Genomic DNA, 23,112 nt, shown 5'->3' on the forward strand with positions numbered 1-23,112 from the left:
TTTCAGTTTTCTTATGATGTGCTTCAGTGTGTGTATATGTGTGGGTTTTCTTGTCTTTTCTAGTTTGCGTGAATTCCACTTAGAGTTTGTGGAGCTTCTAGCATGTTTCTGGAACTCCAGTTAATGCATATTATACCATTAGGTTTCTTCTCTCCTAGTTTCCATTCTTTTATTCTGTTGATCATTTAAGTTAATTAATCCTCTCTTCTGCTATGTTTGTTACTAAAACCATCTACTGAGTTCTTTAAGTCATTGGTTTTTCAGTTTTAGAATTTCCATTCGATACTTTAAAAAATAGGTTATAGTGCCTTATGAACTTCCTTATTTCTAATTTTTTAAAAAAACTTTTAACATCTTGTTTTATTTTCTATTTCTATGGCATTTACTATTTTAATTTTTTTTAGTTTAGAAAAAAATTTCTGAAATACATTTTTCTTTTTTATCTAATTCGTTCCCAATTTAGCTCATCTAATTTTTAAGATTTTCTAATATTGACTTATTCTTTCATTTATTTATTTTATTTTTCCTGAGTAATGGTCTTGCTCTGTTACGTGGGCTGGAGTGCAGTGGCACAATCTCAGCTCACCACAACCTCAGCTTCCTGTGCTCTAGCCACCCTCCCACCTTAACCTCCCCAGTACCTGGGACCACAGGCATGTACCACCATGCTTGGCTATTTTTTTGTATTTTTAGTAGAGGCAGTGTTTCGTCATGTTGCCCAGGATGATCTTGAAATCCTGAGCTTAAGCTGTCCGCCTGGCTTTCCAGAGTGCTGGGGTTACAGGCATTAGCTAGACTTATGTTACTCTTATTTTCTGTAATGTTTCTTTTTAAGAAGCTTGTTCTTGTACATTAGGCACATCTTTCTATAAGGACATTATATTAGTTCTTTTAAGTTTTTTTGTTTAAAAAATAATCATTCTATATAGAATTTGACTATCATGCATTTCTTTTGCTTAGTTAGTGGAGGCTGAGTCAGGCAAGGTGTTCTCACTGTATATCTCTAGAACTTTCTCTTCTGTTTTTTTCCAAATCATTAAAAGAAAAAACTCTGTGTGGATTGAGAGATAGTTTATACTTTCTGGAATCTGCTTCTCTGTTGCTTTCCCTTATTTCATCTGGGCTTTCTTTTTCCTTTGCTCTTACTATTTTCACTTTGCTCAATTTGGATGTGATTACCAATTGTTTCTCCTCAGTGTGGGATTTTTGTCATGAAAGGGATGTTCTACTAGTTTCAAGAGTTATTAGGGATCAGTGTTTTCCAGTCCTTTCAGAACTACTTGGGCACCCTTTGCACTGAATCTCTCCCAGTTTCAGCCCCTGTTCTCTAACTGACTGTTGTGATTTCCAGGGAAGTAGCCTTTGATATTTTTGGGATTCTCGTGTTCTCAATTCCATCCATAGTTTCTTTCTGCTTCCTCCCATGCAGATGCTGATGCAGTGGTGTCTTGTCAGCACATTGTTCCCACCTGCTTTGTTTTTTGGGTTTTGTGGTGATATTTTTTCTGTGTTCTAGATACGGTCATGACTTTTTGTTTTTGTTATGCTAGTTGTCTTTTTATGCTGTTCATTTTACAATACGAAGGAAATATATTTTATCAATCTTATTGCATCTGTTAAAATATCACATAGCTTTTATCCTTTACTATGTTGCTGTGATGAATTATGTTATTAGATTTTTTTTTAAATGTCAAGTCACACTTTCCTTAGATTAATGGAACTTGGTTGTGATACCTTCTTTTGGATATGTTGTTAGATCAGTTTTCAGTTATTGTATTGCCTGTGGGATTGTTCTTTTAACAATGTCACATAGATAGATGTATATTCTTAGGCTGTTTTGGTAAGATATTTCTAATTATCTATTTATATAATTTAATGTAAAGTTGTTTATAATAGTCTTTCTGTGTCTTTTAAATCGGTGCTCAATCTCTAGTTATATATTCTTTTTATTCCTAGGATAATTACTGTATTTATATCTTCTTTCTTTTTCTTGATTGGTATTGCTAAAGGTATGTGTTTCTTTTAAGTGATTTGAAACTAGACTTTGTTGATCTTTTCTGTTGTATTTTTTTCTATTAATTTTTGCTTTCAACTTCTACATTTTCTATCTTCTGTTTTCCTTGGGATTATTTTGTTCCGTTCCTAACTTCCTAAGTTTGTTTCTGATCTCATTTTTATTCTTTAGGTAGTTATCCTCAAATTTTAAAAAATACTTTTGATCAAAATAATTTTAGTGATTTTAAATTTAATTATTAAAAATAAATATTCTCAATAAAAATATTTTTCTGTACAATGCAATATGGAAAAACTCATAAGTCTTAAATATGCACAAGATAAAGTCATGTATCTACAATCCAAAAAAAGAAATACAGTAGTATCATAACAGTGTCCGACATATGCTAACTATTCAGTTAATGTTCGCTTTTACTATTATTTATGATAAATGTTAGTGAAAACCATTTTTCTTTTAGATGTCCTAGCATATTCTCCAGTTAATAGTAGTTTTGTATAGCAAACAGAATCCTGTGACACTGGAAGGAGCAATACTTCAGAGTGATTAGGAAGAATCTGATTTAGTGAATATGAATAATTCAGACTTCATTTTAAAAAACAAGCCAGTCTTTTTCTGTTACAACTTGCTTAATCAAATCATTGATGTGTTTCACTTTAGAATTTCTTGCACAATGGCTTATTTTCATTTTTTAAAGGTCAGATACTTCATACTGATGTGGTTTACCTGCATTGTGGACAAGGCTTCCGAGAGGCAGAGAAAATAAAGAGGCTTTTGCTGAATTTCAAGTATGAAAATAAGTAATCTTTTGAATATTTCACTGGCTCAGCCAACTTGAGATACCTTTTAAGCCCCTAATTTGGAGGGAGGGATTAAGGGAAGTGCCTTTGTGAGAGAGAAGGAACCATGTAAAACAGTGCTGGGGCAAATTCCTGAAGAACTCTGAATGTGCAGACTTGAGAAATGCTGCTCCCTTCCTTTACCGCCTTCACAAATAAAGGAGGTAATATACAGGCAAATGTGAGCAATTCATTCTTCTGTACCATTTTCTCCCTCCCTCCTTCTCTTCCTTCCATCTGAGGAATAGATGTGCTTGTAGTTAGAAGCTTCAGAAATTAACAACATATCATATAATTTAATCATAATGTCTTTTTTATGGCTTAGAATGCTCCAGAGTTGACTTACTCATGTCTAATTTTGGTTCCTTCTAGATGTGAAGAAAGGTGACTTTTTTGAGATAGTGTTACAGTAAAATATTTCCCTGCTGCCTACTATACAAAATGCAGGACAATGTCTTTTATTCTGCATAAATCTGTGCTTTCCTTGTGCAACAATGGACAGGTTGCTTTGATATATGAGAGAATAAGAGCATCATATAATAGTCTTTGTGCATTCTGTACATTTTCTCCAGTTGATTTTAAAGCATACCTTGAAATTCAGCTTGTCATTCTGTTTCTCCCTTGAAGCTGCAGCACAGTAGTGATTGGAAATGGAACTGCCTGCCGGGAGACAGAAGCTTACTTTGCTGACCTGATAATGAAAAATTATTTTGCACCACTGGATGTTGTTTACTGGTAAGGCTGTTATGTATGTCTCTTTTCTTGGAGAAGTATGGGAACTTCTAAAGTTCTTTTTTGATGAATCCTCTCTTCTCTTTTTAAGTTGTACATCTTCTTTGCCCTCCAGGCCACCTCTTGCTATTCGTGAGAACTTTGCAGGATAATGTAAAGTGTCTGACTCTTGGAGAAATTTGAGACAGGAATGATTAGAGCAGGACAGAGTCCAGAAACGTCTTACAGAAGCAGCACGTTAGGGCTCAGTTTCATGGGATTTTCTAGGCTATACATTGTGTGAGTGCTCTAGTTAACTATTTAGTAGTAAGTAGAATGATGTACCAGGCTAGGAGCTAACAGACTGTGAATAACTTAGCTTTCTTCTCCCAAATTTTAAAGCCTATGAGTCATTACCTTTCAGAACTGAGAGCCAAGGTAAGTATTATGAATTAAAAAGTATTTCCAGTATTCTTCCCTCATTTATCCCTTGGTCACAAACTTATTTCATATAGGCATACAGATAACTTGTGAATAACTTTGGATTAGAATAACTCATTTTCTCTGGTCTTGCCCCTGCATCTGTAGTAGTTCTACTTTCTTTCACCATTGTTTCCCCACTTCTTCTTTGGATCTCAATAGTCATGTCTACCTTTTCCAAACTACAGTAGAACATTAAGTCCTAAAGGATTTAATTCTAGGAGAGAGGAGAGTTATAATGGGTGATAATTATCAGAAAGTGCTCAAGAACTATCTCCTACTGCTAATGAGACAACTAATAACTAAAAGAATAGTCGACTGATTAGTAGATGACTGAAAGCATCAATAAAGTAACAGAAAGTAAAACCTAACACAGGAAGAATTCGAGAATTTATGTAGGTAGGCCAGAAGGGAAGGGCCAGGCAGTTAGTGGAGTCAAGATTGCCAAGAGTACAGTCAGAGTCAGAAAAACAAACTCAGGGAAATAAGGGGAGTAGGAGAAGGTCAGGAACAAACTATAGGTGCTATAGGATTATGATTTAAGAATGGAACAGATTGAAACGTCTACTGCAGAATTTTTCCCTCTTTCTCTTGTTGTAATTTAAGTTGGCCTGGGAAATACTGTGGATCTTCCCTATTCTGGGAACTGCAAATGTGCACCCAGTCCTTTTGGGAAACTAATACAAGCACCTGATGTAGCTATTGATTTCAGTTTGTTTCAGGTACCTGCTCTGATTTCTTTTTAACTTGTTTGCATTAATTTGATGTAAATATCTTGGGTACATTTGTAGTGGTTGTAAGTACAACTTTCCACATAATAAAATATATTAAGTAGTGAAGATCTTATTTGCATTTGCTTATGGAATATCCCTTTACTGAACTTTAGACAGTATGTAGTATTAGAAAGGAAAGGATGAATTGTAGGGTCAGACAGATCGGGGTTAATCTTTTGTTTTCATCATTTACTAGTTATGCAAGTTTTGAAGAGTATCTTAGCCTTTCTTAGCTTCACTTTTCTTCATTTTTAACATGGAGAAAAGAATACCTACCTTATAGGTTTTTTTTAGCAGTATTAAACCTGAGAGAAGTTATGACAGAACACTAAGGCTTTAATAAAAAGTATGATATTTTTGTTTATGAGTGTGTTTTATTTGTTTATATACATACCTACTATACGTATAATTTATATGTATTTAAAAGTGCTATGAAATTAGAGGTAGTATTTTCTTATGCAAATTAATAAACCCACATAAAGTTCATTTTCACCTTGATGCAATAGGGATAATGGTAAAATCTATCACTTTAGATAGTACTAATATCTGTTGCACTTTTGTAAAATAATAAATCTGTGTATTGTGGTATCATGAGATGTTCAATCTTATTAATGGATATTGATTAGATGCCATTTTAGTTGAGGCTTACCATAGGTGCTCTGGTGTGATGGGAAGTATGTGGCCTATAGAGACGGACCTATGTTCAGGCCTGCCATCTACTGCCTCTGATTAGCCATTCATTTTTAATCCTCTTTTAGTTTTAGCATCTTCATCTGTGGAAATGTTACTTACCTGTTAGCATCATTGACCACTGTCAAGATTTAAAATGGAATGTGTTATGTATCTTCTATTTTTAAGGCTATTTGTAGTGAATATGTTAAGTATGGGCTAATCTTTGAGATGATCCAACTCTGAGCTGGAGCTCCTATTAGACATAACTTAGTGTTTGGGGGAGGGAATCTGGTTGTTTTGTATTAGTTGTGATTGTGATAAATAATTTCAAAATAAGTTTCAGTTGTCCAAGAGAACTTACTCTTTAAATTTTAATTCTTCTACTCCCACCTTTCTGCTTATAAATTTTTTTACTTCTGGGGTGAATCATTGGTGAAACCATTCATAAACAAGATGGCTGTCACCCAGGCTTTCTGATTATGTTGTCAGAACGTGGGCAGATATGTTTTGTGTTTGATCTAGAGAGCTCTGTACCCTATGCCCAGTTTTATCCTCTACTCTGCTGTGTTGCTACATGGTACCAGAGTTCATCTGTTATTCCATGTTTTATTCTGTGGTACCTTCTTTGCACTTTTATGAATGTAGTCTCTATTGGCATTTTCTTTCAGAAGCGCCCTGTTTCATTGCAATGAAAGATTTGCTTTGGTTGGTAGTCTTTCTCCTATAATCTGCTTTCTCCTTTCTGCTGTAATTATGTGGGGTTGTAAAGTCTGCTTGTATGGTGAAGTATAGTAGTTGTTTTCTATAGTTGAACCATTTTTGCCGTTCTGATTTAACTCTACTTATAGTGTATTAGTCTTTTAATGTACTTTTTGCAGTTGTTTCACAGTAATATGTGCTTTTGAAGTTTTTAAGTGATGCAAATGTCTAATTGGAATTTATAGCAAGTGCTTTAGAAAAATCAGCTGTTTAATTTCATTTTATTATCATTTTGCCAATTCGAAGTGCCTATTTGAGAAAACCATGTTTTCTTATCCAACACTTTGAAGTTACATTGAAATTGAAATCTCCAGGGTTTTTCTGGCAGTCATTTTTAATACCTTCTGAATAGATAATCTGATAGGTATTTCTATAGTTTTGTCAGCCACTCATCCTGAAAAACCTTTTCCAGCCATATTTACCAGCACATTCCTTCTTATCTGTCCTTTCCAACACTTTCGGCCTTGACAAGCTGCCATAGGTTAACAAACGCCATGGCATATATCCTACTTCATAAACCCCATTCAACTTGACCCATTTATTTATCTCTTCTCTCATTCATTTCTCTCCCTACCCTTAAAATGCCTTATGAATCATGATACTTATATATATTATGGGGGAAGTCATCCAAAGCTTCAAATTCTAATTACAAAAGGAGCAAAAAGTTAAACTGGAGTTAAGTTGTGGATTATAACCATGCTAAGTCTCAGTTATCACATATATTAAAAGTTGAAAATGCTCATGAAAAATTCTGCAGTTTTATGGATCATTTGTTTAAAGTATATGCTAGAATGGTTTGCAGTTTTCAATCTTTTGACATATAGTAGGCACTCATTTTATTTTTTGAATATCTGAATATTTGCTTTCATTCATATTAAATTACCACACTTAATTTCTAATTGTTTACCCTTATTTTCTGTTTTGTGCAGCAGTGGTTTAGAAACTGTAGCTCATTGAGAGATATTTGTGTTTATATTAAATTTATCCAATTTCTTCTTCATTGAAACCTTAAGCCGGGATCCTTGTTTTATTTATCTCTGCCCACTTCGCATTAAGCACATTACTTATAGGTCTATTTTGATAAATATTTGTTAATTTGAATTCTTAAATATTAAGTGTAAAACAATTTTTAATCAGATAAATATTTTCAAGACTGTTAACCGGAATTACTACATGCAAAAATTGTTGAAAAATTTCCCTTTGCTTAATGTTTTAGTAGCTCTGTGACTTACTATTTTCTTTATTTTCTTAATTGACACAAAAACTTGCAATTGCAAATTATAGACTTATATTTTGCCAAAGATAAATGATGATTTTGCAAATTAAAAAATTATATGGTTAGAAATGAATGTTTAATGGACAATTAAAGAATGAAATGTAATCTTTAATATTTGTTGTCTTATATTTCAAACTCTGACAAAGATTTATGCTAAACATTGCTAAAAGTGGCAGCATTTTATGTGTTTTGGAGCATCACAGATACAAGAGACCGTTCAAAACCTGGGAGAAGAAAATGGAAAACAACATTTTGTGTTGTTTTGATTATATGGGATGCAGAGAGGTGGTACAAAGCAAGAGGCACTCCAAGAAAAAAGCATATAAGAAACCCAAAAACTGGCCACAGAGGTTTCTGGCTAGAAAAGTTGACACCCTAAGGATTCCGTAACACTAGTTTCTCCATATCCTCAGTGGAATTATGCAGTTATGATCAGTACTTGATATAGTCAGTCTTTTAAATTTAGCTGCCCTAGTGGATGTGTAGTGATATCTCACTGTGGTTTTAATCTGTATTTTCCTAGTAATTAGAGCATCTTGATTTGCTTCTTTGCTATCCATATCTCTTCTCTGGTGAAGTATCTGTTCAAATCTTCCTATTTTAAAAAATGGACTCTTTTCCTTGTGATTATTGAATTTATTCAATATTTTTAATTTATTCTGAATTAAGCCCTTTGTCAGGTATATGTTTTGTAAACATATTTTCCTAGTCTGTGGCTTTTCATTTTTTAAAAACAGGAACTTTTGAATAGCACATATTTTAGTTTTAAGAAATACCAATTTATCAAGTTTTTGGTATAGTTTTTGCTTCTTGTTTTCTATTTGAGAAATTTTGGCAAAACCAGGTTACTATAATTTTCTTCTGTTTTTTTCTAGAAGTTTTATAGTTTTGACTCATTTAGGTCTATAATTTAATTTTTGGAGAATTGACATCCATTCATTTAATTTTTAATTTCAGTTCTGTTTTTCATTTCTAGAAGTTCTGTGTTTTTCAAATCTTCTTGATGATTCTTCTAGTTTTTTCCTGGCTATATTTTCAAGCCTGTCTTTTTGTAAACCATATTAAATCTTGCATTTCACAATCTATGTGATAATTCCAGTATCTAAAATCCTTGCAAGTTTATTTCTGCTATATGCTGTAATTGCTAGTTCTGCTTTGTGATGCTGTGTTTCCTTTTTTGTTCAGTTTTTATGGTAAACTTTTTGTTTTGATGGAACTTTATCTGTGGGAATTCATTTAGGCCTGGATTGATTGTAAGTTGCTTCAAAGAGGATTTGCATTTGCTTATGCTAGACTCATGTAGATACTACCACTTTGGGATCAATTAAATTAAATTCTCGTCTTGAGTTTTTTTCTAACCACCAAGGTAGTGTGAATTTAGAATGAGACCAGACGGATAGCTTATGGTTCTGTATTCTCAGTTCCCCTCTACATCAGCCTGTGACTGAATTTGAGATAGTCCGTTTTCATTGTGATCTCCTGAGTATAGTGAGTTATGTTTCTGTTTTATTCTTTTACTGAAGGTTTAACTTAACTCTGGAGTCCTGGCTTTATATGTGTGAGAGTAGGTGGGGGATCTTTTATTAACACCTATAGCTTAGGTGGATCCTGCATTTTGTATTTTATCCTTCTGATTCTGTGAAGCTCTATGAGGCCATGAAACTTGAAAATAAAATGTACTTGGTTCAGCAGATGCCCTCAGCTGAAAGTCAACTTCAGAAATCAAGGTTCCCAAATATTTTTTAGTATAAAAATTTCTTTCTTGCCAACTCAGAGATGCATTTAAGAAGATATATCTAGGATTTTTAGTTGTTTTCAGTAAAAGGTGAATCCAGGTAGGTAATCTCTCATATTGGTTTTGTATTTTAAATTTTCTTTAAATTTAAAATTTGGTATTTTCAGACACCAAAGACACACATAAGAAAAAAATAGATAATGATCTTTTTAATCATCTAAATTTATACTTTTGAGTTAAGAATTACTTGTTTCTTTTACTTCTTTCCATGGGATATCTATGCCTGTTGAAACATGTACATAATAGAGACTTAATTCTTTGGTGATATAATATTCTTTTTTTTAAAGCATGCTTAAGAGGGAGATTTTGAAAAATCCAGAAAACTATAAAGAGGATAATAAAAGTTATTGGTACTTCACTAATCAGAGAATCATATTAATATTTTTGTATATTTTCTTCTAGTTATTTTATTTATGCATCATTTATTCAACAAATATTTATCACCTATAGATATTAAATTGAATGAGATAGACTCAGTAAGGTACAAGAAGGGAACAACTTTTTCTTTACTGTCTCCTCTCTTGATTCATCTCGTGTTTGGATGAACTTACGTTCATTCCTGTCTGAAAGTAATGGACAGGTCTCATAACCTTTTCAGTCCCTCTTAGTCATTAACATAGTCTGATTTTAGCAATTGAAATATCTTCTTTAGTGCAATAATCAGAGCTCCAAACTTGAGGTAAGTTCAATTCAATGTCAGGCCTCTTTCACTCTGGGAAACACTACTTCAGTATCGGAATTTGTAGTTTAGGTTATGGGGATTTGTAGTTAGTGTCCTTTGTCTTTTTCTGTTTGTTATTCCTATTTTCCCTAATTCACTAGCTGAATTTTCTGATCCCTCCACCTTTGGTCCTTAGAGTTGAGTAGGGAAACAGAGCATGGTCTTAGGAAGTAGGATCAGTTGCATTCCAGGGTAAGGCCCTCTGGGTGGCCCAAATACAATTGCTAATGCTTCCTTTCATGGGATGTTAGGAAGAATTTTTATATTTTTGATTTCTGAGATTTCCCCTACAAGGAAGCTGTGATATAGCATGTGTCTTCTTTGGTTTACTAGTTATGGCTTTCCTTCTCTAGCTCTGGGCTTCAGACCAGCCGTTCTCATCTGGGTTACTTCGCTGCTCAGTCTGCTTGGAGAGAATCTGTTGAAAGCCCACGATACACTTTTGCTGGCCCATTTGGCTCATACTCCAAGGGGTATCAACAACTTACCCTTAGCACAGCTGTTTCCCTTTTTAATTTTCTCTCTTTCTCATACACTTGTGTTTACATCTATTCTTTTTCTTATCCATCCTTGCCTTGTACTTTTCTGTACCCTCAGAGGTAACTCTTGCTTTTCATTTTTCTAAGGCATATTTAGCTCTCCATACTCTGGGAGCATGTGTGAAGCTCACGAAGTGTTCCCAGTACAGCCCCTTTCACTTGGCATATGATGGTTAGGATACCCTTCTATGTGAAATGTTGGGAGAGCAGGAAAATGCCATAGCATCCCAATTATCTTCCCAAAGAAATTTTCTCTTGACTCTAACACTTCACTCCCCGAAAACACACACATTTTATAGAACACAGATGGATGATTATTAATGTTGGCAAAACAGGCCTTTGGTGCTTTAGCTAGAACAAAAACATCCCTTTAGTGCTGCAGCCATCATACGGTCAGCAGAGTATCCCTCAGAACCCAGACTATGTGACAGGCACAGTTATTGTGTGCTAGGCATGAGAGCAGTGACAGGCGAAGTCCTTCCCCCTCTTGAAGTTTGCATTCCAGTGGAAAAAATAGACAAAAAGATAAGTGTGTATGTATTTTTATATATGTCACTTGGTGAAAAATTATATATTGAGAATTAAAAGCAAGAGATAGTGACAAGAAGTACAATTTGTAGATAAGTATAGGTATAACCGATATTCTTGGTATATGAGACAGATTTTAAGAAGCCTCCAATGCTGGAGTAAAGTGTGATGAATTTATGTTCTCTTTTATCAGTACTATCCAGATTCATGTTCTCTTTATCCTCATTTTTCTGAGTCATATGAGCCTAATTTTTCATATTGTAATTTGGAAACCATTGGTAAAAGGCGAAGTCCATTTAGTGTGTCTCAACCAGCATTTTAAAAAAGTTAAATAGAAAAGAATAGGAAATAGAGGGCATTTCTTGTAGTAAGCTAACTATTGCCTCATGAATATTTGTTTTGATTACATATATGTGTTGTGTACTGCATTGTGATGTATTTCTTATGATTGATCATAAAAGTTTGAGGAACGTTGCTCTATGAAATTCTAATTTTCAGCCTTCAGAAATACAAAGAGAGAAGATTTGCCCAAGAGAGTGGTTTTTTTTTTTTTTTTTTTTTTTTTTTTTGAGACAGAGTTTCGCTCTTGTTACCCAGGCTGGAGTGCAATGGCGTGATCTCGGCTCACCGCAACCTCCGCCACCTGGGTTCAGGCAATTCTCCTGCCTCAGCCTCCTGAGTAGCTGGGATTACAGACACGCGCCACCATGCCCAGCTAATTTTTTGTAGTTTTAGTAGAGGCGTGGTTTCACCATGTTGACCAGGATGGTCTCGATCTCTTGACCTCGTGATCCACCCACCTCGGCCTCCCAAAGTGCTGGGATTACAGGCTTGAGCCACCGCGCCCGGCCCAAAAGAGTGTTTAATGAGAAGTTAGAAAGCTTTTGGAAATAGAATTCAGACTACCTTATAAAATTGCAAAAGATCCTTTGAAGGAAAGTAAATAGAGGAATGGTTCTCAGGACACATTGGGATATGTAAGCTGGACTAATGTGCTCTTCCAGTAAAATAATGAGCCGTGATCCTTACAAAATTCCTTGGAAAAAAATTTAAATTAATGGATAGAATTTTTTCAGTTTCAATTAAAATTCTTCATGTCAAAGAAAACTTTCCAAATACTTTATTTATTAGCACATGTTAAAACTTTATTATAATCTTATTGCTAGGGAAAAGGCTTCTAAGAGGCCAATTCAGAGATGCACTTTTTGTAACAAAATTTTATGGAAAAGAACAAAATTACAGTAGAGAAAATAATATTTGGATGATTGGTTTGCTAGAACAAGTCTTTTACCTGTTAGAGTATGTCAGAAAATTGCTTAAGTATTCTATCAAGTATGTTCTTTTCCCCTAGAAGAAAAGGAAGAAAGGAACCTGTCTTGTATTAATTACGTCATTCATACAAGAAAGGTTCTTTGCCAAACCAAGTTTGGAACAATTTTTATTTACATTTATGTATTTTTCTTAATTTTTTGGTGTCTACTAATATCTAGTATCTGATTTAGCTCTTATATATTTAATTATTTATTACGCAAATATTCTGTTGTGTTCTCAATAGAGCACATTGACATCTAGGGACTGTGCCACCAGAAAAGGAACTAAAAGTAAATTAATTAGTATGTATTGATTGGATACTTGCTGCCAGGTGTGGATTTTACAAAACCATATACAAAGCTGAAAGAAGTGTAAGCAACAAAGAATGTGTGTCAGAGCGGAGTTACTTATCTGTTAAAAATAGTTCTGGAAGACTAAAACTTAAGAATTGAATCCCTCCTTTACCTGCTTCCCCCCAAGTATAGCATCAAAGTCTTGATTATCTTTGGGTGAAGAGAGTTAGAAAAGGAATCTCATTTCTTGTAGATAATACCATAATCCTAATCAGTGGATAAAAGAGTAGACTTGTTAAACTTCTCTTTTGATTTATGAGATAGGATGATTTGGGGGCCGGAAAAGATGAATAAGTATCAATAAAAGAACACTAAAATATAATTAACAGAATGGGAAAAAATTTTTGCAGTTTACCCATCTGACAAAGGGCTGATATCCAGAATTTACAAAGAACTAAAACAGATTTACAAGAAAAAAACAAGCCCATTCAAAAGTGGGCAAAGGATATGAACAGATACTTTACAAAACAAGACATACATGAGGCCAACAAACATCTGAAAAAATGCTCATCATCACTGGTCGTCAGAGAAATGCAAATCAAAACTGCATTGAGATACCATCTCACCCCAGTTAGAATGGCGATCATTAAAAAATCTAGAGACAACAGATGCTGGAGAAGATGTGGAGAAATAGGAACACTTTTACACTGTTGGTGGGAGTTTAAATTAGTTCAACCATTGTGGAAGACAGTGTGGCGATTCCTCAAGGACCTAGAAATAGAAATTCCATTTGACCCAGCAATCCCATTACTGGGTATATATCCAAAGGATTATAAATCGTTCTACTATAGGGACACGTGCACACGAATGTTCATTGCAGCACTGTTTACAATAGCAAAGACCTGGAACCAACCCAAATGCCCATCGATGATAGACTGGACAGGGAAAATGTGGCACACATACACTATGGAATATTATGCAGCCATCAAAAACGATGAGTTTGTGTCCTTTGTAGGGACATGGATGAACCTGGAAAGCAGCATTCTCAGCAAACTGACAGAAGAGCAGAAGATCAAACACCGAATGTTCTCACTCATAGGCGAGTGTTGAACAATGGGAACACATGGACACAGGGAGAGGAGCACTACACACTGGGGTCAGTTGTGTGGAAATAGGGGAGGGATGGTGGGGGTTGGGGAGTTGGGGAGAGATAGCAAGGGGAGAGATGCCAGATGTAGGTGATGGGGAGGAAGGCAGCAAATCACACTGCCACGTGTGTACCTATGCAACAATCTTGCATGTTCTTCACATGTACCCCAAAACTTAAAATGCAATAAAATAAATAAATGGAAAAAAAAAAAAAAGAGATCTCCTGTTTCTTATTTTATCTTCTGGCCCTAATGAAACATTTTCTGAAGTTTGGGTGGACTTGTCCATAAAATTTTGATACCACTGTTGGTAATTGTTGAAAAACTGTGGAAGCTTGGAGATGAACAGATGTTATTTTGATGTTGCAGAGGGAAAATTAAATAGGTTATACAGATGACTGAATGTAATCTTGATCGGTCAAGATTATTATTAAATTATAAAAGAATGGTTTTGAGCACTTAGGAAGGAACAATAGAAGAATAACCACTGCATTCGTTTCTTTCAATAAAACATTTTAGTCTTACCCTATTTCATTTTCTGTTAGGAAAACTAGACTGATAGAAACATCTGGAACTCAGCACAGCTTTTGATAGTCTCTTAATACCCTTATGGACAAACTGGAGATTTGGTTATGTGGCTCCAAAAAGATTTTGATTAGCTAATGGATTGTTGTCTGGTTTGAGGTCTTGAGTGTTGTGCCACAAACAGTGTGTTAGTTAACATTTTAGTCAATAATTTAGTCAAGATTTGGAGACATGCTTTTCAAATTTGTGGACATTGAGGTGTGTTAAAATTAGGACCAGAAAAGTTTTTGACAGACTAGAGTTTTTGGGCCTAATCTAACAATATGAATTTTAAGGAGGATAAATTAATTTTGTGATGCGGGTGGGGGAAATTTTTGGTAGAGATTTTTGATGATTTCTAGAGTTTCTTTTTACTCTGACTGTGGGTGACTTTATCAAAATAATGTGCAGCAGATCTCCCCTGTCCTGAACCACCTGGACCTTTTTCTTTTTCTTTGGTTTAAAGAAACTTTCCAAAAAATCAGTAAGCTTAGCTATATAACTTAAAATCTATCTAGCTGTATAAAGTTCATAATGTTATGAAGTTAATACTGTCTTATATGGAGGAAAAGTTGTGGTTGGTGTTATTAATTTCTCACCAGTGCAGTATTTTCCGTTTCACATGTGGAATTTGAAATCAGAAATGTTTGTATGTATATATCCTGTCTCCTCTCTATATACAGTTTTCTAGGGATGATAAAAACCATAAATCCACCTTGGAACTTGGGACAGCCTAAATTGTTTTCTGGATATTAAAACTAATCCAGATTATCATGCTTAATGACAAGTTAAGGTACTGTGTTATTTAAATTTCTCACTTCTTTCTGCGGTGATGACTTGAGACGACGTATTGTGACATTCTAGAGTTTTGTTGCCTTTTCCCTTTTGATATGCATCTCCATTTCTGTGACTGTTATAAACACTAGGCTCTTGTTTATAGGGTTTCCTTTCTAGGATGTCTGTGATATAAAGTAAATTTAAAAATAAAACTATGTTTTACAATCAATACAATTTATGTTTATTTTGTTGAAATGGCAGAATGTTTTTAAAAATACATATTTAAATAGACCATTTCAGTGAAATATGTTGGGAAAGAAGGCATAAGGAATGAATAAATGGGATGTGTGTGTGTATGTTTGTGTGTGTAGTTTTAAAATACTATTTGGATTTGAATTCAGTTTGACCGTTTATGATCAAAATAAAATGTTAAACCAGTTTTGTAACCCATGTGTTTTTGTGTTCCTAAGTCCAATTTAAATATCTGCAGGAGTTACCCCACCCCTCACTGTAGCCCCTCTTGCAGATCTTTGTTTATTGACTTAGATTAGAATTGGCCTAAAGCCCAGTGATGGTCATTTCTTGTCTTAAGGTTTTTGGTTACAAATCTGCTTTTGTTGCCAGATCCAATAAAGATTCTTGATTGTTTTTCTTAGTTTTATTATAAGTTCTTGCCAAAGATGCAATGTATTATAACCAAAACAGATGTCCTATTTAGACAAGTATATTTAGGCTCTAACAGAACCTAAAATGTAAATTAAACATGTTCAGCATTAATGTAACAATTGATGAACTTTGGGATTTTATCAGTGTTTTTGATAACCTTTAGAAGTAGAGGAAACAATGCCTTATTTTGAGTAATTGTTTTACATTTTTTCTCTGTCTAATCTTAGTTTGTATATGTACAGTTTTACACTCCTAGATACTCCTCCAAACTGACATTTTACTGTGATTTTGAAAATAGAGTGGAATTCACCAATTCCCTGTATACAGTTTTGTTACTTATTAGAGAGCATACATCAGATGAACAGCATTTTCTGTTATAGAGACTTCAGTTGAATAGAAAAGGGTAGTTTCTAAGACTTTAATGCTTGTAAATAGGTAGATGAAATGATTATACATAGACTCTCCTATTAATGGTGTTCTTGTGAAGTTAGGAAACATATTAGGGTTGTAGTGTCCATCTTTTAGGACTTTTAGTAACCATCTCTGTGGATAGGGTCCAGTGCAGTCTTAATTTATGCCGAATTCTGTGTTGTGGTAAACACAGATACGTAGCGAATTCAAGATGAATGTATTTCTATTAAGCAGTGTTAGCTCTTTTTTTTCCCACCATGATTTCTAGGGTAAATTAGATGTGTGAGGGGTAAGACTGTATTATCAACGGTTACCAGTGGAACCATTTTTACTTTAAGATTGTTGTCTCTTTGGCCTGTTCTTATCCATATTTTCCTCTTTTCTTTGGGATTAAACAGCTTGCTGTTTTGCCTCGCCTTTGGCCAACACGTTTTTAAAAATATGTTAAATTGCTTATTGAGGGAACATCTGAGTTTCTTATTAAACTGGGCTGTGCAGAATCACTGTGGTTCACTCTCATTTTAGTTGGATTAGATGAATTCAAAATTACTGGAATCCTTTGGTTGTATAGGACTTGGAGATTCGGGGCAAGAAATTGATAGTTGAAAATAGTAGTTCTTGAATTCACCTTATTTGTGTTTTATATATTTTTTGACTAGGGTGGGGGCTTGGTATACCTTTGGATTCTAGTGTATTTTATGTGGCTAAATCTTTGTATTATGCTCTCCTAACTTAATGAAATACCTCTTTTAAGTTCCCCACATCCGTACATTTCTAAGGTTACGCCCAGTTTAATTCCCATTACTTTTCCGCTTCACAGCACTTACATTTTGAAGGAACCCTAACATTTGGATTCACATTATGATAATTAGGTTTCAAGGGCATGGGGGATTAAAGATGTCTCAGGTCTAGTTGCAGAATAAAGTTCAGAAGCACTTTTAAAACTGGCCTGATTGGTGGGTAGAGGTGCTTTTATTTATTCACTACTCATGCAGCATTAATCCCTATTTCATCAGGTACCGACAGTGCTGTAATTCTAGATGTGACCTTGGGTCTTGATTTACTTCAGCTCGGTTTTCTTTATTAATGTGCCATGAAAGAGGTACATGAAAGATAGCCAACATCAAAGCACCTTTTAAAGTAAATTGGCTGATAGGAATTCCCTGGTATTTAACATTGTCTGTCAAATGTTTCAGCTGGTTTGCATCCTTTTACAAGCTATTGCTTGCTGCACTAAAATAAATTTAAAGCAGTTGTTTTAAGTCGGGGTTGTGACGGGGAGGGTGGTTGTGATGGTGGTGAGGGTGATGGTGCTGATGGTGGTGACAGCAGTGGCTTGGCAAAAGTTAGCCAGAGAAGAGAGTAAATGAAAAGTTAAGAACATGTTCTTTTTCAGCTGTGCCTCTCCCAAGATTGTTTTTGGGTTGGGGAGTCTTTAGCGTAACACAGTGCGTATGATTAGTAGGAGGCACTTGGTTATCAGAAGACTGAAGAGGATGGCCAAAGAAAAGTCATCAAACCTTTGTGAGAGAATAAAAGGCAGTGTCAGTATCTTATTCAGAGATTGTTTAACCAGTTTAACTTCCAGCCTGTTTATTCTTTATTGAGTCATATGAAAAGAAGTTGTAAAGTGGGAAACTGAGTCTGAAGAAAGAACAAAGGAAATAGGACTCAGACAAGGCTTGCCATATGTATTATGGAATATTTATTTTCCTGTGAACACGTTTTAGAGGCTGTTGTCCCTGTTCTAGGCTGAATATATGGAGGTACAACTTCTTGCAGCTAAGTTTTGAAACTCTGGTTCCTTCTTTTTTTTCACAAATATTAGTTGGCTATTTCTCCCTACTTAAGAAAAAAATATTTAAAAGCATTTTATTTTTTTGATTATCACAATGATTATTTTTGTATCTAGTCCTATCATCTTTACCATAGAACTTTCTTAATCTGAATAGTGAAAAATAGAAATTATGGAATGTTTTAGAAAATGAAATTTACTAGCCTTCAAATACATACTTTATTTTCTATTTACTAATATAAGCTTGACTTGTAGAGATCTTTAAAAATCTATTATAATAAAAACTTTTTTTATAAATAGTATTTGTTACTGTGCATTTTTATGTATTGAAATGCTTTAAAGTAGTATATTCTCTTGACATTCACTTACCTGCTTAACTTTTTATTTATATATGGTGGGTATGAAAATAAATTTCAATCTAGACCTGGAATTGGCAGTTAGTTGAATTAAAGACTTTGGCCTATAAAGGATAAGAAACCAACAAATGACACAGAGGAGTTTGGTAGTGACCTTTTCTTTTCAGGGAAAGCAGTTATTTGAGACAGATTGTAAACCATCAGTACAGAATGAGCTACTGAGGTTTCTTGGGGTTTTATGCTGGGAGATAGCCTAGTATGTGTGTGGAGGGAGCAGTGTATGCAAATTATTTGACATTTGATTCTGTGATGAAGGAAGGTGGGTGGAGAGGTATATTTTGCCCATTTGTTTTTGTTTTATTTTTGTTTTTGAGACAGGATATCACTGTGTTGCCCAGGCTGATCTAGAACTCCGAAACTCAGACTTCCATGAGTATCTGGGATTATAGGTGAGCTCCACCATGCCCAGCTTGGCCCTTTGTTGACACAGGCAAAGTAGTACATCTTGCTGTCATTGTCATATACCATATATGGTTCAGCACCTGAATTTAGAAGAGTGACCTCTGGGGTTTAGAGACTGATACTAGGAACTGGGTAGTAGAAAAAAGGTTGGAAGTGCTATACCTTTCTATTCATGCCACATTTCCCTTCAACCTCTGCCTACCTCCCCTTCACAGTTAAGAGCACCTTCTTTCACATATAGGATATGTTTGTTTAATAATTTGATATGCCCATCATAGTCATAGACAGTTGGGAGACAGTGAAGCATGATATTGCTTAGAAAGCCAAGATCATATTTTGTAAGCACTTTAATTTTCCAGAAGCCAACAGGCATGCAGTCCTTTGATTGACTTCTGATTCATGCTGCTGCTCCTGCTTTTTTCCCTTTTAAATATTATGAGGTTTTGTGTATCCTATGTAATTTAGGATCAGCATAGTTATAGCACATGAATTGGCCCTAGTGTTATACATGTTGTCATTCAAATATATTAACTACAGGCCAGTCTAAGCTTGATTAATGAGTCCACATAGTCAAGGATCGTAAGATACTACTTGGTGATAAACAACATGAGCTTGCAAATGAATCATCAGGTTAGCAGTTGGTGGGTATATTTTTGACTGATTCTTGTGTTTACTTAATGAGTCCATTTACCTAAAATTCCCACTACCCTTCGAAGCATTTTTCTTTTTCCTTTCAACTTAATCATTTTCCTCAATGTATTACTGCCAAAGAAGTTTGATAGGCCACCCTCCTAATTCCAGGATTGAATTTAGGTAGTTTCGTTGTTTAAACTATGCTACTGCCATCATTGCCATTGTCATATTGTACTTTCTATTTTATGTCCAGCAATATATTTGGAATAATTCTGGCTCAGAATTCAAATTTTGCTATCACCAAAACTTTGAGGGATATAGATACAAAGAAACCTTTGTACTATATTTCACAAGGAGAAATGCTTTGAGGAAGGCTGTTTCTAGTATGCTCTGATTTCTAGCATTTAATGATTTTATTGTCTTCAAGGTTCTAGGCTTAGTTTGAGTTAAAATTCAGAGATTATATAACAGGAACCCAGATACTTCTTTTCTTTTTTTTTGAGACAGAGTCTCACTGTGTTGCCAGGCGCCAGGCTGGAGTGCAGTGGCGTGATCTCGGTTCACTGCAACCTCCGCCTCCCACGTTCAAGCAATTCTCCTGCCTCAGCCTTTCGAGTAGCTAGGACTATAGTTATGTGCCATCATGCCCAGCTAATTTTTGTATTTTTTTTTTTAGTAGAGACGGGGTTTCATCATGGTCTCGATCTCTTGACCTTGTGATCCACCTGCCTCGGCCTCCCAAAGTGCTGGGATTACAGGCGTGATATTTTTTTTCTTATTTTCTCTCCTATTTTGGGAATCCCTATCCCAATCCATTTGGGAAACTCTGTATCCAGTTCTAAATAGGAGATACTGCTTTTAGATGGTTTAGACTTTGGTGAAAAAAGTAATAATTAAAGTTTCTACCATGAAATCAGTCTTTTTTCTTCTTAATAAAATTCTTATTGGGTGCAGAAAGACTGGAAGGATGTTAGGGACCCCTGTTCAAATTTTTGGATTAACATTTTTCTCATTCAAGATTTTTGGCAGGGAAGTATAAGAAGTAGATAAAGAAAGCAGACCTAAGAGTACGTCAGGAACATGTTGGGCCTTTGAAATATTTTAGTTCTTTCAGGTTTGATTTGTTTCTGGTCTTCATTTTTTTACTACTTTTTCTCCATCTTCCTTCTGACTACATGTCTTTAGTGAAAAGTGACAGGTTTGTGCTTAGTGGGAAAATGTAAAGTGCATCTGTCTTGTTGACTAATTATCTTGGGGGATATTTGTCTCCAAAATCTAGTGCATGCACACAATCCTTTTTTTTGTCATTATATAGAAGGGGAATATTTCTTTTAAATTAAGCCTGAGATCTTACTGTAGTACTGTTGATTATTGACATTTTCACTAACATACTCAGGAATGTTTTGGTTATATTGGATAATTCTTTCCCTTTGACTACCAAAATTTATTTACTCATTCACTCAACACATTTTTTGAGCACTTTCATCTATACAGTGCTTGGCATGGTAGAGTTAAAGATTTGTAAAACCATATCCACTGACCATTTTATGTTCAACCCAGCAGACTTTTCTAAGCTCTAGCTTATCTGGCCTCCTTTACAGTTTCATATACTGTTGTTTTTCCCACCTTCTTTTGGTAGTTGTACTTTTAAGCCTGTTCATCATTTTTTCTAGGCATCCTTGTACCTCTTCCTCACTCTTAAACTTAGGCAACACTCCAGATATTTTCCTCACCCCCTTTTTCTTCTCCAATCTTCGTTTCTTTGATAATTTCTTTATCCACTTCTGAAGCTTCATCATTTGCATCCTGTGGGTTCTAGGTCCACATTGTTACAAGTTCTCACCAGAGATCTGGACTCAGATTCAATGGCTTAAGCTAGAGTATCCCTAGCTTATCCCTACTCTACAGTATCCCTCTGGTGCCTCAGTTTCAACCAAATTTAGCTTTTTACTTTGGCTTCCAAACCTGTTTCTTATGTATTTTTTTATTCTTTTATAAGTCCCTCCTTTATTGATGTTAATTCTCTTGGGCACATCATTTGTACTGTTTGATTTCTTATTCTGTCATACACCCAATTCAAACTACCATGAAGTCCTGTTGATTCTATCTCTGAAATGTGTCTCCTATTTCTTCCTTTCCTCCAGTGCCTCTTGTTTACCATTCTTCTTCCTTTGAGGTGTTAAGGCTTTCATGAGCTGGCTTCAACCTACTTTTTGCGTATAGTTTCTTGATACTCACTTCTTAACCCAACACATGGTGTTCATCATTGAAGCATTCATAATCTGGGTCTCCATATTTATTTTTACATTATGCCCTTGTGATGCCATTTATTAAGGAATCATATAGTTTAAATAATTATGTAATCAATAGTTTATTCATTATAAGAATTAGCCCAGAGTTACAATTACATCCTATATTTTATTAAATATATAAGCTAAAATAAATTCATTTTCAACATTGTTTTATTGTTCAAAATAGCCTTTTTTAAATCCTCTGCCAATCTGCTCCTATTATTTACAATGACATTTTGGCTCCTGTTGTTTTCAGTGGTGTCCATTTAAGTGCACTTTCCTTTCATACCAAGTATTCTCAGATACTAATGATTCCTATATACATGGGAAGTTGGAATTTAGTTCTTTGAACATGGTGGGTAGGAGTTTTCTACCCATTCGTAGTTAAGCGCATAAGCTATGGAACTAGGTTCAAATTACAGCTTCATACTTTACTACCATGGTGACTGTGCTAAAGTTACTTGATCTCCCTGTGTCTGTCTCTTCATCTCTAAAGTGGCCATAATAATAGTATCTACTTTGTAGATACTATTATTTGGGGTTTTCTTGAAGAATAAATTGAGTAGTACATTAAAAAATACTTAGAAAAGTGCTTGGCACATAGTATACAATCAGTAAATATTAGCAGTTATTTTTATTATAATTTCTAAATGTATAATAATAATTATTTTTGCTCATCCTGTTTTCTTCCCTTGGTATACCCTTTCCTCATCCTCTGCCTATCAAAATCTTACCTATCCTTCAGGGCCTGACTCAGATACATTCTCAATGAAATTCTCTAAGTTATCTCAGATTAGAATTAATCTCACCCTCGTCTGTGCTCTGCTAAAATTTGCTTTATACTTCCATGATACTTAAAGTATAGCTGCCTTTGTACTGTACTGATTTATGTAACTTTTTTTAGAAATTCATTTATGACTAGGGGTGGGAAGAATCATTGTTGTTCATCCCTTTAGAAGAGTACTTAGGTTACTGATTTGCCCATTTTGGCTCTCAGAAATTTGAATTGATTTAAAACTTACTGCCCACCCCTGCACTGCACATAATGTATGTGGAGAGTATGTATGTATATATTCATGTTTATATATAAGACCCTTCTGTGAATAAGGCACTCCCATAAGGACTATGGAAGATATAAAAAATAAAAGGCATGCTTTTCAGATTAAAGCAACATTTTAAAAAACATTTCTAAAAATTATAGAAACAACTTAAAAATGATTAAATAATCTGTGTTCCCAGTTCCCACTCAGCTTACAACATATAACATTATCAGTACTTTTGAAGTCCCTGGCTGTCCCTTC

General features: G+C 34.7%; 1 protein-coding gene across 1 annotated transcript in view; it reads left to right on the forward strand.

The window, feature by feature from the left end:
• SRBD1 (S1 RNA binding domain 1) overlaps positions 1-23,112 on the forward strand; it is a 226,268-nt gene that overhangs the window by 59,589 nt on the left and 143,567 nt on the right. Inside the window, exons 13-14 of the mRNA XM_017544825.2 lie at positions 2,709-2,799; positions 3,478-3,585. Of these exons, the coding sequence (XP_017400314.1) occupies positions 2,709-2,799; positions 3,478-3,585 (199 nt within the window). The remainder of the gene's footprint in view (positions 1-2,708; positions 2,800-3,477; positions 3,586-23,112) is intronic.

The sequence above is a fragment of the Cebus imitator genome, unplaced genomic scaffold, assembly GCF_001604975.1.
Source record: "Cebus imitator isolate Cc_AM_T3 unplaced genomic scaffold, Cebus_imitator-1.0 Scaffold172, whole genome shotgun sequence".
Taxonomy (NCBI): Eukaryota; Metazoa; Chordata; class Mammalia; order Primates; family Cebidae; genus Cebus; species Cebus imitator.